This window comes from Brassica napus, chromosome A9 (assembly GCF_020379485.1).
Source record: "Brassica napus cultivar Da-Ae chromosome A9, Da-Ae, whole genome shotgun sequence".
Lineage (NCBI taxonomy): Eukaryota > Viridiplantae > Streptophyta > Magnoliopsida > Brassicales > Brassicaceae > Brassica > Brassica napus.
Genome location: NC_063442.1, coordinates 38,653,193 through 38,668,098, shown reverse-complemented (window position 1 = coordinate 38,668,098; position 14,906 = coordinate 38,653,193). Strand labels below are relative to the sequence as shown.

Genomic DNA, 14,906 nt, shown 5'->3' with positions numbered 1-14,906 from the left:
AGTTTTTTTATAATTCCAATAGAAGTTATTGGGTTGGGCTGGAAGTGTCATTTGGTTTGGTCTGAGCTCTAATTGCTCTTCTTCTTCTTTTTTCTTTTCCTTTTTGTTCAATTGTAACTTGCATTAAAAACTTAAAGTCGATTTGAAGCCCAAAAGACTTGTTTTGCAACATGATCGGCCCTAACATTTATCGGAAATTGAAAACGATAGACTTAAAGGAGGAAGATAGAAAGTAGATATCATTAAGTGCACCATAGATCTCGAGATTCATCTTTCTCTTGTTGATCAATTTGATAAGCGTATGTGAATCTGAGAAGCAGTGCCGTCCCTGCCATAAGGCAGATAAAGCTTGTGCTTTAGGCCACATATTAATCACTGTTTCCAAGGCCACATCTAACAATACTAAAAGTTAAATAACTAGAGCAAAGAGAGTATACACGTCATCAAATTTAATCGACCAATAGGAACTGTTATGTAGCCACGTCAATAATTTCCCAAGGCCGAAGATAGTTATTTTCCAGTTCTCTGATTCAACGTGGCCCATTAAGTCGACCCACTCTTTCACATTTAATAAGCTTCATTACTCCTTAGTCCTTACAAAGTCAGATATGTTAGCGTTCCGACTCCCATTGTTCTTTGTTTATATAAACTATACTTCTCTGAATCTCTCTACTGTGTATTCAAAACCTTTTCCTCTTCCTCTCAGCTGAAATCTATTCAATCGCTCACAAGCACACACCTTTAGGGTTTCCAGATCGATTAAAGTACAAACGAAACGTTTTCAAACCCATCCTTTGATTCGTATTCGGATTGCTTTGAGATTGTCGTCCAAGTTGTAGATCTCAAGCCTATCAGCAATCGATATACGTAAGTTTCGAACTTTTGACTATACATCAGTGTTCATCCTCTGATACCATCTCTGAGTTCACTAATTTCATCATTAAATTGGATTGTAGTTTCACAATTGTCTATGATTCCATGGTATCGATCTGGATTTACATGTTCTTCTTGTGGTTTACATGTTTAGCGCGAATGATGGAAAGACAAAAGTGAAAGCTATGTTTACAGGTTCACTAACGCATTAACTCATTCCTGGGAAGATCCGGAATCTAAGTCTGATTCATCTCCTCAGTTTCACTGTTAATGACATCTCAAGCAAATCGACAACGTAAGGATCTTCTCTGCTGATTTAACACATTTTTCTCAGATTATTGAAAACTAACTGTTGTTAACGTCTGTGTGATTTCCCTGCAGATATTCGATGTCTGCTTTGTTGTTTTCTTCACTTATCGGTTGTAGCTCAGATAAGAAGATATGACATTACTGCATTGATCTTTTATAAGAGGTGGCTATATTAGAATAGGTTGGCTTATTTTTAAATGTTATCATCATTATCATTTTTGTCTCTGATATATATGTTTTTATTTTGATATATCAGCCACTAATCCTACAACACAATGCAAAAGCTGTGGAATCTACGAGGAGAGACCACTTTTATATATGATTCATTTGACGAATGGGAGTTTTGTCCCTCTGATTTCACAGCTGAGAGTAAATACGTACACGTCAAGGACAACAAATTCAATGCTACTTTTCTCTGCCATGGATGCCACACAAGTTGGGGATGGTGAGTTTCCGCAAACAGTAAATCTTGAGCTTTAGGATCATTCATTTCAATGAAATACTATCTCATCCTACTAGAATGGAACTTCCCTCCCATATGTCTCTCTGTTCCTTCTACCTTACAGTTGATTTATGTTCTCGGATGAATGTGATTAAGGCCATTTTTTTTTATAGATGAAGCATCCATCCATGAAGTTTTCCCGGACAGTTTGTCTTGAAGTTTTCGTTGCCACACTGAAGACTCTCCAGCTATTGAGAGAGATCTTTCTGAAGGCTCTATCGGTCCCCATGGACTATAACATTTTCCAGGCTAATCAAACATGTAGGCACAGCTGAACGTGCAAACTCTAGCACGGCTCTATTGTTGTTGTTTCTCTCTTCTACTTCAGAGCAAAATGTATACTCCTTTGGCGAGGGGGCTTTCGTTTCGGCAAGATTGCTCAACTTTCTTCTTAGTAAAAACGGTACAGAATAGGGATCTCAGGTGGTGAGAGGAAACGTGTGAGCATAGCTCACGAGGTACTCATCAACCTGAGCCTTTTGGTTCTTGACGAGCCCACGTCGGGGCTTGACGCGACGGCGGCTCTCCGGTTGGTTCAGACGCTAGCCGGGATGGCTCATGGGAAAGGGAAGACGGTGGTGACGTCTATTCACCAGCCGTCGAGCCGTGCGTTTCAGATGTTTGATACTGTGCTGCTTTTGAGTGAAGGGAGGTGTTTGTTCGGTAAAGGACGTGACGCCATGGCTTACTTCGACTCCGTCGGATTCTCGCCGGCGTTTCCGATGAATCCGGCTGACTTCCTTCTCGATCTTGCTAACGGTACGTTCCCATTTAAGATCCCGTTTTTCTTAAAAAATTCAGCTTTTAATTAGTTAACATCATGACTTTCATGTATATAGTGTAACACTAACACGTAATACGGGAGGTGAACCCTCGGGATGAATCGGTGAGTTCGGTAACGGAAGTTACTTGATGTCATCGTCCGGTTTACTTCGGCGGTTGGATAAGCGATGGAAGTTGTGAGAAGGAGGAGAGAGATCAAGATCGAACGGTTCAGGTGCGTCGTGGACATTGCTTGATTTGGTGAGAGAGATAGCAAGTTTTTGTTGAAGAAGGAAAAGTTCAAACTTTGTGGGAAAGAGGGAAGTAAAGCAAATTGGGATTTTAATGCAATGCAGAAGATGCACATGAATCGACGTTAATTAGTTCTTTTTGTGGTTCATTTTCATAGACATAAATATAGTACATGATACATTCCGATCGATTTATTTCACTTTCTATTGCTGTCTACCTGATTATTTATAGTACGTAAGAAAATGATTGGTTTTAAGTATTTTACATGAAAGTGTAGTACGTGTATACAACTAAACAAACCAATACAAGAAAACAAGAATGTGTATTGAGCGGTTACGTGGATCTTAAGCTATCTATCTGGTCTTTATTGGTTTCCATGGGCTCAAAATGATTCCACTAAAACTATTTATAAATAAGAACTGGGACTGGTCTCAGTTTATCGACAAAAAAGGTATTACATGTATTCAAAATAATTACAATTTGCATATAAATTAATAGCAAAATAACCAGAAAAAATTGACGAAAAGCAAATTGATAATTTTATCATAGACCACACGTAAAAATTGGAGGATGAAATTTGTGAAGTCTCAAAGGTTTTTCGTTTATTCAGTTTAAAATAAAAGAAATGTTAAACAAAAAACTAATCAAAAATTAATCACATTCATGCAGATGTTTTTATTTTCCAATGAACTTAATTTAAGAATAACTATGCTTTTACTTTTATATGATATTATTTGCTCATACCACTGTCAATTTTTAAGCAAAATTTTATTTTAACATAGCTCATTTGTCTTTTGATAAAATTTATGGTTGTTATTTATTATTCTACACATTTTAATTAGAATATTTTTATTTTATATTTGAAAGAGAAATGAATATTCATTTCTAACAAAATATTTTAAAACTATGTCTAAAAGATGAGATATATAAGAGTCAAGAAAAAAATTCTACACAACAACACTAATGAAATATCAAAATATTAAAATATAGATTTATGTAGAGTTCCCCAAGAAAGAGAACAACACCAAAAAAATCAAAACTGTTTTTCTCCATTATTGTTTTAGTCTGTTTAGTATTAAAAAAAATAATTTTCAAGTGAAAAACAAACTTAAATACTATAATACATAATATGCACATATAAATTAAAAACTCTATGTAAAAATAGAAAAATATGTAGAATATTAACTTTTTAAAATTTTATTCTATCAAAAAATAATTTTGAGACAAAAATCTTTTCATATCTCATCATTAACAATAATAAAATAAAAAATACAAGAGATAAATGCAAATTAGATGTATATAAGACAAACCGCGCGTAGCGCGGTAAATAATCTAGTTACAATAAAATGATTGTAGTTCAATGTGTAATGCAACATCTTTTTTCTTTTTCTTTATTTCAGTGATGTGTTTTGTTTTGGACTTACGTTCCAATTTTTGCTATTACAATATTATCTTTTTCATTCGATTATTATTTTTTTTTTTAACTCAACATCAACTTATCATTAGCCAAATGTTTTGATACAAACAATTGTGACCACAATGCCTCAAGAGGCTTTAACCACAATGTGATATATGGAAGTAGATGTAGCATCATCTAAGATCACTTATTTGGATCCTACATTGCCTCATCTAACTACCTATCACTTTGACCACCATGAAAACAAATTCACTTTACCAAAATGGTGAAAATGAACTGTCCCTTAAACCACTAATTACACGAGCATTGACTAAAACTGAACAGATGAATTCCAAACTAAGACCTTGCTGGAGATCACCACTTAATTGACATTCAGAACTTGGATCATACCAACTCAACGCCAAGGCGCATACTTCACCCTCAAGTTCCGTCCAGATATCAGTCGTACTCCAGCCTTATTATATGGATTCCAAGCCAAAAGAACCACATAATGAGAAGATACCTTAGTTGCAGATTTCTTTTCAAACACAGAAACGGGTTCCCCACCAAACTGGTGCGTAAACTGCCACACAAGACCTTCCATCACGAGTTCCTAGTCTTGACTCCAAAACCGAGCCGCCGGAACAGAGCGAAACAACATCTCCAAGAGCATGAGTTTCAGTTCTTCCGGAATGAAGAAAAGACGGGTTCAGATGTCGAATCCAACCGGAGCTCATCCACTAACGCCTGCGAAAGAACACTGAAGCTCGGAGGAGAGCGACGACGGCACAGATTAGACATCTACGGAGGTACACGGAGCGACAAGGGGAAAATAGCTCCATCCAAAATCCAACCCTAAAAGCCGACCTCCGATAACGACACCTTCCTAACTCAACTCGCTGTGACTCCAGAAACTCGGAAACCGCACTACACGGCCAGATCTGAGATCTGAAGAGCCGAAGAAGCCAGAGTTCACACGCATCTCGCTGAGGGGAAGGGACGTTAACGAAGGCAAAAGGAAAAGGAGAAAAAAGAAGGTAAAGGGTGACTCTCCGGCGACGACACAGCGACAACGCCGCCGGAGAAACGCGGCGGACTAGGGTTTCTACTGACTCTCTCTCTCTCTCTCTTTATCGTGTATAAACTTGTATTATTCTTTCATTCGATTATTTAGATGTTTATCACAATAAATTTCCATCTTTTATATATAATTTTGACTGTTTTATAGTTAAAAAAACATATTTTATCCATTATTTTTATAAGACTGAGATGGAGTCGGTTCTGTGAGGGAGGGCAAAAGTTATGGCGGCTCGAACTGCCAAAGTTTCTGCCATTAGAGACGATGAAACCGAAGTCACTGTCGCTGCATGTTGAGATGAAGAGATCAGATCATCAATGATCCAACCAAGCCCTGCGTACCCGTAGTAGAGTTCCACGCAGCGTCGGTGAAGATCGAGCATATATTGGGGTTTCTGAGGTTTGGTTCGAGTCTGATCAAAGGTATCAGCGGTTTCGGATTTGAAGAGGGTTGAGCCATCATCCAGTCTCTAGCGACGGAGATAGCTTTCTGCAATGTCTCTTCTAGGGAAATGTTCCTTTTTATAAAAATGAGATTGTTTCTCGATCACCAGAGAGACCAAACAATCCAGGCCGAGAATGTTTCTGCTTAGATCCCCACTGGTGGTAAGGAAGGTACTTTACGAACCTTCTTCCATCCCTCTTGGAAGTATCATGAACGTGAGAGGGTTTACATTGGTTGCTAATGGGGCTAGATTCCAAACGTTTGCTGCATAGGGGCAATGGAACAGTAAATGGTTTACCGACTCCACTGCATTGCATCTGGCACAAAGAGCCGTGACTGATATGTTCTGAATTACAAATTGGTCTTCTACTGGTAGCGCGCCTTGTAGGGATTTCTAAATAAAAATTTTAATTTTCTCTGATGTTTTTATATTCCAGACACTAGGGAACCATTCAGGAGCAGCGACTTGGGCTGAGGGGAGCAGCTCGTCTTTTTCTTATGTGATTGTCAGGTAACCTGATCGAGTAGAGTATTCTCCCGAAGAGTTCTTTAGCCAAACCAAGGCGTCCTCAGCTCTTAGACTGTTAGGCTTTATCTTTAGAATTTGCTCTTTATGGAAAGGTAAACTAAGTTCTATATTTTCCATGTCCCAATCAGAGGTGACAGATTGGATGAGGTCCGAGACCTTGAGTCGTTGTAGACTCTCTGGAGCTGGGACATAGAGCTTCAGTTGTTCGCAATGAGATAATACGGGTCCTCCCATAATAGCATAATACACAAGTTTAGCAATATAAAGTTCATATTGTAAGTGGAGCAAATGTTCAAAACAAAAAAGTAGTAGCAATACAAACTGATGTAGATTACAAAAGGGTTCATTATAAAAAGAGAAATGCCCTAAGATAACAATTAAAAAAAAACTTTTTATCATAAAAATAGTTTTTAATAGTCAAAAAGACTAATAATATAAAAAATATTTGTACCACAAGATTAACTAATTTAGATTTATGGTTTAAATGTGTGGAGTACATTTAGGGTTTAGAAATTAAAATTTAAAATCAATTTTTCCACTATTAAAACTTTTGTTTGAATAGTCTCATGGGTACTATGTTAATCTGAGCACTAAGTAGCCCTGATAATCTCATGGGTACTATATTAATCCTAGGTGTGTGATTGTGGTCTAAACCTCTAGTAAGGTTAATGATCCTGTAACCAAGATTGGGATAATATAAATTATTGTTGAACCAAAAAAAGAAACTAAAAATCCATTGAAGTTCCTTTCAACAGCGATTCTTGACAACATGTCAAAAAGACTTTCTTGATTTGGTTCTCAACATTTGTAACAGAACTTAAGAACCGGAACTGTGTCTTCCCAAACCAACTCCAAGACAAAAGACTCGCCCATCCTAACGCCGTTGACTTCACAGAAGCCTTTGCAACCCTTTCCTAATTTCATTTCTCCTCTTTTCTTCTTATTCATGAGTAGTGAAGTCGACCATGTTGTACCGTACCTGTCAATCATCTTTATCTTCTCTGCTTTTTTTATTCCATTCCCCTTCGTGAATTCCAACGGAAGATTCTGTAGATTTTGTTCTTTAGATTTCATTCCATAGCAAGTGAAAAAAAATAAAAGAAAAACACACAAGAGTTTTGTCGTGGAACTTACAAGTTTACTAGTTGTAAGTGTTAATGTTACAAATCGGTTTTCGGTTGTTGAGATATTTTCTTCTTTGATGGTAATTTCATTAGCTTCTAACCATTTTCCTTTCCTAATAGCTTCTTGCCTTGAGTCATCACGGTTAGTTTCTACACCAAGAAACTCTCTTTCCGTAGCTTCTAAACCTTGTCTTGTGTCTTCGCTAGGCTCTACAGAGAAACAAAAACCAACTTCTGTATGGTTTTGTGTTTCTAGAAAGAACAAAAGAGAGGACAAACTTACCAAGCTTGTGCAGAATCAAAGGGAACTTACCAAGTTTGGGCAGATTCAAAGGGAACAACTTAAGGACAGGTGTTTCAACGTTTCGGATTAATTTGAAATTGAACATGTCTCCTGGCTTCTTCCCATTAGCTGCGCAAAAGCTTCTCCAGCCGCTTCTTATAAGAAACCGGCCTGAGTATGGCTCGTGTCTCAAGTCTATCGTCCATGATTCTCCCTTTTCGTTCATTAAATCAATCTTAAATTTACTTTTTAGACCATTCGACGCTGCGAACGTTTTTGGAAGATACTACAAAATGTTGCAATAAGTTTAGTTACAGCTTTAGAAACACACCTCACTCAAATCAAGATTAGTGTATATGATAAGTAAGAAATATTATGAAAGTAACATAACCATTGTATCGCGCCTTATGTTTGAAGCCGTGACAATGGCCACGAAAGAAGAATCTGCTTCTATTTCTTGATGCTTCTTTTTTGGAACTTTCTCTGTATCAGTTGTAAAATCTCATTTGCAGTATTTTGAAGAGATTAAAAAATATAAAACTCAGATAAACCTAAAACTAGGATTAACCACATCCTTATCGCCCTACAAGTGTGATGATGCATAATAAACAGGTCCGGCTTATAGCAAGTGCAGGAAGTGCATTTGCACCGTGTCCAAATTTTTTTTGCAAATTTTTAGTTAAAATTTAGACTTTTCTCAGAAACATTAAAGTCCTTAACAAAACTATTATAATTGTTTTTATAAAAGTTGAACTTGCATAGGTCCATAAAGACAATGGAACGGGCCTCTGATAATAAATTAACAAAGGTATAGGAAAATCAACTTACCAGGGTTATGCAGATCTTCGTTGTTCCACGGTAACAATTTGAGCACAGGTGTTGTTTCATTTTGGACCATTTTAAATGTGAACATGTCTTCAGGTTTCTTCCCGTTAGCAACACAGAAACTTCTCCAGCCATTGCTCATGTAAAACCGGCCTAAATATGAATCTTGTCTCAAGTTTAACTTCCATGATTCTCGTTCTTCATTCACTAAAACAATCTCAAATTTCTTCATCAGACAATTTACCACTGCAAAGGCTTTCGGAAGATACTGCAATAATACAGCCACAAGTTTTAATATACGTCAAAAGTTAAAACAACTCTCACTTAAAATCTCAAAATTACTTTATATATTAAGGAGTAATAAGGAAGTAAAATAACCACTGTATCACGCCTTAGATTTGATGGCGTGACTGTAATAACAAAACAAGATTGGTCTTTTGAAAAATCTATTTCTGTCTTTGGTCTCTTCTTCTTTCTTGAAATCTCCTCCATAGCATCACAAAGCTCCCCTGTTGAGAAGTAAATGGACTCAATCTAAATATGGCAATAAAACCGAATATAAAACTGAAGTTTACCACTTTTGTCCTCTTCTTGGCTATCTTCTCCATATTGAATCTCACAACAACTTGGTCCTAAAGCTGTGACATGGAACGCTAACTCTCCTTCGTGTCTGAAAACAACAATGTCACCAACTCGGAGATCATGAGCGACGGCGAAATATTCCCAACCGTCAGAGAATCTCCGGCCGTCAAGCTTCACGTTCCAGGTCGTCTCGGATGTGTCTGATCTCAGCTTTGCCGTTTTGCCTTTGTTACGTTTATCTAAGTGCTTCAAAAAGAATGCCACAGGAATGTCCTGAAACACCACGCACGAGAGTTAGAAACAGAACCATTTTGGTCAGATAGGGATAGGGAAACAGAGAGTATACGAGGTGCTTAGTGAAACCGGGAAGAAGAGGTTGGAAAAAATGTGGGTTAGTTGGAGAACAGAGAGCCATTACTTAAAAAACTTGTTGAATGAGTTTTTCTTCTTCTCAGAATAAAAAAAACTTGGTGTTTCTGAACTAATTAATAATAACAAAAAGTCAAGAACTCGCTTCTTTTCTTTACATCAGCTTTTCCAAAATGTCATTGTTTTCGAGAAATGTAAGCTGACTAAAACAGTATTGGGACTGAACTATAAAGACTTTGATTGGTGGTGAAGATATTCCATCAAATATCCCCCAAAAGTATATTCAATAAACACGATGAAATTTATTTTTGTATATTCAAAATCTTGAGAACACATTCTTAAAAAAAAAAAAAAGCGTTTAGATGTACTCATTTCTGTTAATATAAGTTATTTGGATAAAAATTCAAACTATCTTAATTTGGAAATTTGTAGCCAATATTAACAGCACTTGAAGTGTTCAAGATATTGAATCATATATATTTTTGTTTGTTAATGCATACCAGGCTATCAGCATATGTAATTTCTTTTACCAAAACAAAAAAATGTTGTTTTATAATTTGAAGCAAAATTTATTGATTTTAGATTTCAATCTATTTTTTTATTGTTTAAATGTAATTAGGTGTATTGATAATAATGTTTCTATTTAGTAAATATAAAAAAAACCTAATATTTTCTTAATTTTGTGTGTATAGGTCTAAAATAACAATTAAAATAAAATGGAAGAGGTATAGGTAATTTATCTTGAAACATTATTTTTCTTGAACAAAAAACATTGTTTTGTTCAACCTGTTTATCTTGAAACTACAAACAAGAATCACCAGAAAAAGTAGTATATTTGTACACTTGTGGCAGTATCACGAGCATATAGGAAAAAGAAACAACTCAATGAATCATTTGTCAAAAGCACAAAATGCCAAATAAACGAGCAATTTCCCTCCAATTCTTTGGAATCAACACAATAATAAGGCTAGGTTCTCTCTAGCAGTTGACACCTAAGCATTTTAGAATCATGTGAGACTGACATGTCATTAACCGAAAAAACTTCAAAGACCAATGAAAACATTTCCCTTCTCCACATCAGTTACCTTTCTTCTTCGTTTATCATCGTTGATTTTTGATATTGGACTTCGGAGGTTTCGATGATAGCTATGTAAAGCTTAATCCAAGTCCTTTAGTTTATCTACCACTTCTCCACTAAAGCTCTCTAGCCGTAGGCATAATTCTTCGCTGTCTGCCTCTTTGTGAGGTTTCGACTACAGTCTGCGACAAAGCCGAGTCTCAGATGTGATCTGGTGGTGTCCATGGATGGTGTTGATTTGATAGAGGAGGAGTATCAACTCCTGATCCAAGAGAGATTTCATATACGGCTCTGATCATCTTGCGTAGATTTTGCCTCAAAGTGAAACTGCAGATACATTATCTTTATTTATTAACTTCTGTGTTTAAAGAAATTAGGTTTTTTTTTGGAATTGATCTTTGCTACTGCTTGCATTATATTTGATTATGACTCAGCTTCCTCTTGAATTAGATAAAGAGTGACTAGCTTGACGGTTTTTCAGAGATTTTTCCCAAAAAAGTTGTCTTTTGACAAAACGTCTGACTTTCTTCAACAGATTCAAACAAAGAGTTGAGTTTTCTTTTGGTATTTGATGAGTCAATTCTAAGTTTGATTCAGTGGAATAGTTATTGGCGTTGTTTAGGCTTTGTTGCAGCTCATGTAGCTTATTGTAAGTTTATATTTTTTTGTTGAGAGGTTTGAAAGGATGACACACAGTGGTAAAGATGAAACTATAGCATCTCAATGTGCCAGTGCTATGGTTGAGATCAATATAATGACGTATAAGTTCAGTTGAACCCATGTTCTATCTTCATTGCTGCATACATGTATGTTGACAGTCTAGATATGTTTGTTCCTTTTCCATGCAATATAAGTATGGTGACCGAATTGAGACGGCTAAGATATGCTTTTTTATTTTTTTTATTTTGCAGATATCTAGATCCATAAGAGATGTATCTTAAGAATGCGGAGTTCAACAGGAAACTATTGACACAAAGTATAAACTCCGTGAGACGATGAAAAGACCAATCTTGAGTAAGAACCGTCGATAACACAGCATGAGCTCCAACCACAAGATCAGTTTCTCATATTTGCTTCAGACAGACTATGGGAACAGCTGACCTACCAAGAAGTTGTTGACATCGTTCAGAACCATTCACGGAACGTGTGCATTAGACCCCATTTTCCTCAAGAAAAAAAAACTTATTAGAGAACCAAATATTGAGTCTGACATATGCTGTGAATGACCAACACAAGGGACAGATGTAGACTGGTGAAGATGGCCCTGCAAGCTGCAGCAAAAAAAAAGAGAAAAATGATATCTACTGATGTGAAGAAGATAGAGAGAGGCATGAGAAGGCATTTCCATGATGACATCATTGTGGTAGTCATCTTCTTTGGTACCAATGTAGTGAGCTCTGCCAAAGGACCCTCTCTTTCTGTGGTAGTCACTGTAGCAGTCATCTTCCTTGATACTTCCTCCCTCTTTTTAGATTCCCATCTTTTGTAGCTAAGTATATGCAATATGTCACTCTTTGTAGGTATAAGAATGATATAATTGTAACGTGAAAGCCACATACTACTGACTTATGGAACTCAATTCCAGTGTAGGTCCTGTTACAATTGCTCATCAAATTGCTGAAAAGACCATAGTATCTATTATCTATTTTGTAATATAGGAAACAAATGGATGGGAAGGTGCTGCAGCAGTCATTATATGTTTTAGCTCTTCTGGAAGAGCAGTCAGCTCCGTATTATTGTTTGCTTGATAAAGTATGTTTCCCTCATGATATCTTTACGTTTTGAAACCACAGTCATGTCAGTTTTTTAAAAGATTGGTGATTTTAAAATAGACATAATACATAGCATAGAAAAGAAATACATAAATATTAATAAAAAGTGTTGCATTATGTATTTAATGAGACTGTGCCTATCGAAATATACATAAAATTCATATAACCAATGAAACATAATACACCCTCTGTTTTTAAATAATGCATGTTTTAAATTTTTTACAAATATTAAGAAAAAAATAATATCCAACTATCAATGTATTAATTTTTAAAATTATACCAATTTTCCATAAAATTTAAACCAATAGCAATTCAATAAATTTAAAATTGTTAATTAATATTTTTTGAAGTTTACAATTCATTATCAAAATACATAGAAAATATAAAAATTAAATCTTTAAGAAATAAATAAAAAGTGCTAGCATATCCATTATTTAGAAATGGAAGGAGTATGTAAATATGACCATTTCATTTCATGTATTTTCTTTTTGTAAATCTTCCAGTGATCACTCTATTTCACTATAAAGCTAAGTCAATGTTTTTTTTTAACGCTGATTTATTACGATCTTACAATTATGATATAAGAAAGATTACTTAGACGATTCGACAACCGACAATACTACATACCTTATGAAGACCTACGCCTAGCTAAGTCAATGTTTTATTCACAGAATTATTGTTTACCATTCCCAAAACGTGTTTGTAGAATAAAGTTAGGAAGATGACTAGATTCTTTGAATTGTGGAATCCGATGACACATAAAACTTGAAGAAACATAAATTAAAATAACCATTCAAGACAAATTAATATTCCTTTTGTTTCATAATAAATGTCATTTTAATTTTTTTTTTGTTACGCAAAAATATCATTTTAGAATTCCAATGCAAATTATACTTACTTTCAGGTGAAAATTAATTGTAAATTACATTAATTTTATAAATAATTTTATTTATCTCAAATATTATTGGTGATAGAAAATATTTACTGCTAATATTATAAAATTGTATATCAAATTTTTAAATAAGTTTTCTACGACTTAATTTAATATATCTTAACCAAAATAAATAATTGAAAATATATCTAAGATTATAATTTAAATATTTTTATATATATTTTAATATAATTTTAAATAAATGAAAGTTGTTTACTTTTTGATTTTTCCGAAAATCAAATATGGAAATTAAATCAAATAAATGAAAATCGATTTTTATTTTTATTTTTGACAAGAAAAATCGCTGAAACATGTTTTGGAAAAATAAAAAGAATCTAAGAAAACGCTAGAATTTTTAAATGACTAAAAATATCTCTAAATAAGTTACTAAAATACAGTATGAACTCATCATAATCTTCTTAAATTTATATAGAAACAGTAAAATTTTAAGAATCTAAAAACAAAAAAAACAAAAATAACACTAACTTGGAAAAGAGTGGACATGTTTTCTAAAACCTGTTCTTATGTACTTACATAAAAATTGATAAATCGTATGACCTTTTATTTATCAAGGATAATTATTGTTTCATTAGTATTATATTGTATATTGAAAATGTGAAATTCAGTAATTAATTTGCCATTTACTTCGAACCAAATTTGTGAAGTTGAAGACAAACCATTTTTTTTCTAATTTTCCAATCAACTGTCTCACGGTAAATGTCAAAAAGAGTACGAATAATACATAAAATTTATTCGTGTTATGATAATCCGCGGCGTAGCGCGGATTTTGACCTAGTATTTTAAAAAGTTTAAAACAGAAGAATAAATTTTTAGCTTTTAATGGAAAACAAGGTTTTCAATTTTTTGTGCGGAATCTATTTTTACAAAAAGCAGAATTTAGTTTATTTTTTCTGGAAATAATGTTAATATTTATTACCAGTTTTTAATTTTTTACAAAAAAATAGAGATGACAAAGAATAGAATAACAAAATAAAACTAAACACAGATTCATATATAGCTAAACATGGACTAATTAACCAACATAACAACTAACAAACAAAGAAAACATCAAAATCAAAACACACTTGTCTCATAATCGAGCCTACAGTAAAAGCGAGAACTAAATCCGGTAGATTTTAGCATGCCCGATGATCAGTTCTTAAGAATTGGACTCATCAAAACAGCTCGCGCCGACTTCTTTAGCCGCAACATTCACTTACAGACAACAACACCCCGAGAACAAACACCCAAATGTACAAAGAAGAGTTTTATTTGGAAAAAAAAACACCCGATATGAAAGAATTTATAGTTACAACAGAAAAAAATTATGTTTCATGAACAAACTTTTTTATGCTTTTGTGAAAAACAAAATATTCAGTTTTTGGTGGAAAATAAGATTTTGCTATTTTAGAATGAAAACAAAGTTTTATATTATGTTTTCTACAAAAACCAAAGCTATTATATTGAAAGTTTAAAATGCAATTTTCTGTTTTTTTTTCTATTTTTGGTATTTGGTAATTAATATTGATTAATGTGTTTTTTTGTAATAGTATAATTAATTTAGCCTATGGGATTCTATAAAACCAATGTTGACAAAAAGAAGCAACCACCGACCTATTAAAAAATCTCCCAACCCAACATAATTTTGAAGGTTATGGCTATTAAACATGTGTTAATGGGCTTGTACCCATAATAACCCATTGTCGATTTTATTTGCACTTGTGAATGAAAGAAAAAAAAGGAGAAGCGACGTCAACAACATCGTCTTCATCAGCAGCAAACACGTCAGAACCTTCC

At 34.3% G+C, this 14,906-nt stretch overlaps 1 protein-coding gene and 2 long non-coding RNA genes across 6 annotated transcripts; 2 read left to right on the top strand and 1 right to left on the bottom strand.

Annotated features, from left to right (window-relative positions):
* Positions 1–408: 408 nt before the first annotated feature.
* On the top strand, positions 409–2,954 carry LOC125578527. 3 transcript variants are annotated; one of them, XR_007316641.1, is made up of 6 exons: positions 409–867; positions 1,069–1,168; positions 1,255–1,345; positions 1,439–1,627; positions 1,798–2,443; positions 2,524–2,954. It is a non-coding gene; the product is annotated as an uncharacterized LOC125578527 (long non-coding RNA). The 3 variants fall into 3 exon arrangements; XR_007316640.1 differs by having other exon boundaries at positions 1,028–1,168; XR_007316639.1 differs by having other exon boundaries at positions 409–1,168.
* A 3,856-nt stretch (positions 2,955–6,810) lies between these two features.
* Positions 6,811–9,604, bottom strand: LOC106368597 (B3 domain-containing protein REM10). 2 transcript variants are annotated; one of them, XM_048741452.1, is made up of 8 exons: positions 9,306–9,592; positions 8,953–9,232; positions 8,756–8,886; positions 8,381–8,645; positions 7,944–8,035; positions 7,583–7,838; positions 7,280–7,479; positions 6,814–7,192 (listed from the first exon to the last, which is right to left on the bottom strand). In XM_048741452.1, exons 1-8 carry the CDS (start codon positions 9,372–9,374, stop codon positions 6,944–6,946), a joined length of 1,542 nt encoding a protein of 513 aa, XP_048597409.1. In that variant the 5' UTR covers positions 9,375–9,592; the 3' UTR covers positions 6,814–6,943. The 2 variants fall into 2 exon arrangements, with proteins under 2 accessions (XP_048597408.1, XP_048597409.1); XM_048741451.1 differs by having other exon boundaries at positions 6,811–7,479; positions 9,306–9,604.
* Positions 9,605–10,356: 752 nt separating this feature from the next.
* LOC111198671 lies at positions 10,357–11,995 on the top strand. Its single transcript, XR_002652801.2, has 2 exons — positions 10,357–11,212; positions 11,318–11,995. It is a non-coding gene; the product is annotated as an uncharacterized LOC111198671 (long non-coding RNA).
* The last annotated feature ends 2,911 nt before the right edge of the window (positions 11,996–14,906 follow it).

What these genes read in the sequence shown, in the direction of transcription:
- LOC106368597 (XM_048741451.1), bottom strand. Translation starts at nt 9,374, where the DNA reads ATGGCTCTCTGTTCTCCAACTAACCCACATTTTTTCCAACCTCTTCTT. An exon ending in ACATAAGGCGCGATACAATG is followed by an intron (nt 7,839 to 7,943) that starts GTTATGTTACTT and finishes AACATTTTGTAG; the next exon opens with TATCTTCCAAAAACGTTCGC. An exon ending in TTTGAATCTGCCCAAACTTG is followed by an intron (nt 7,480 to 7,582) that starts GTAAGTTCCCTT and finishes GTTTCTCTGTAG; the next exon opens with AGCCTAGCGAAGACACAAGA.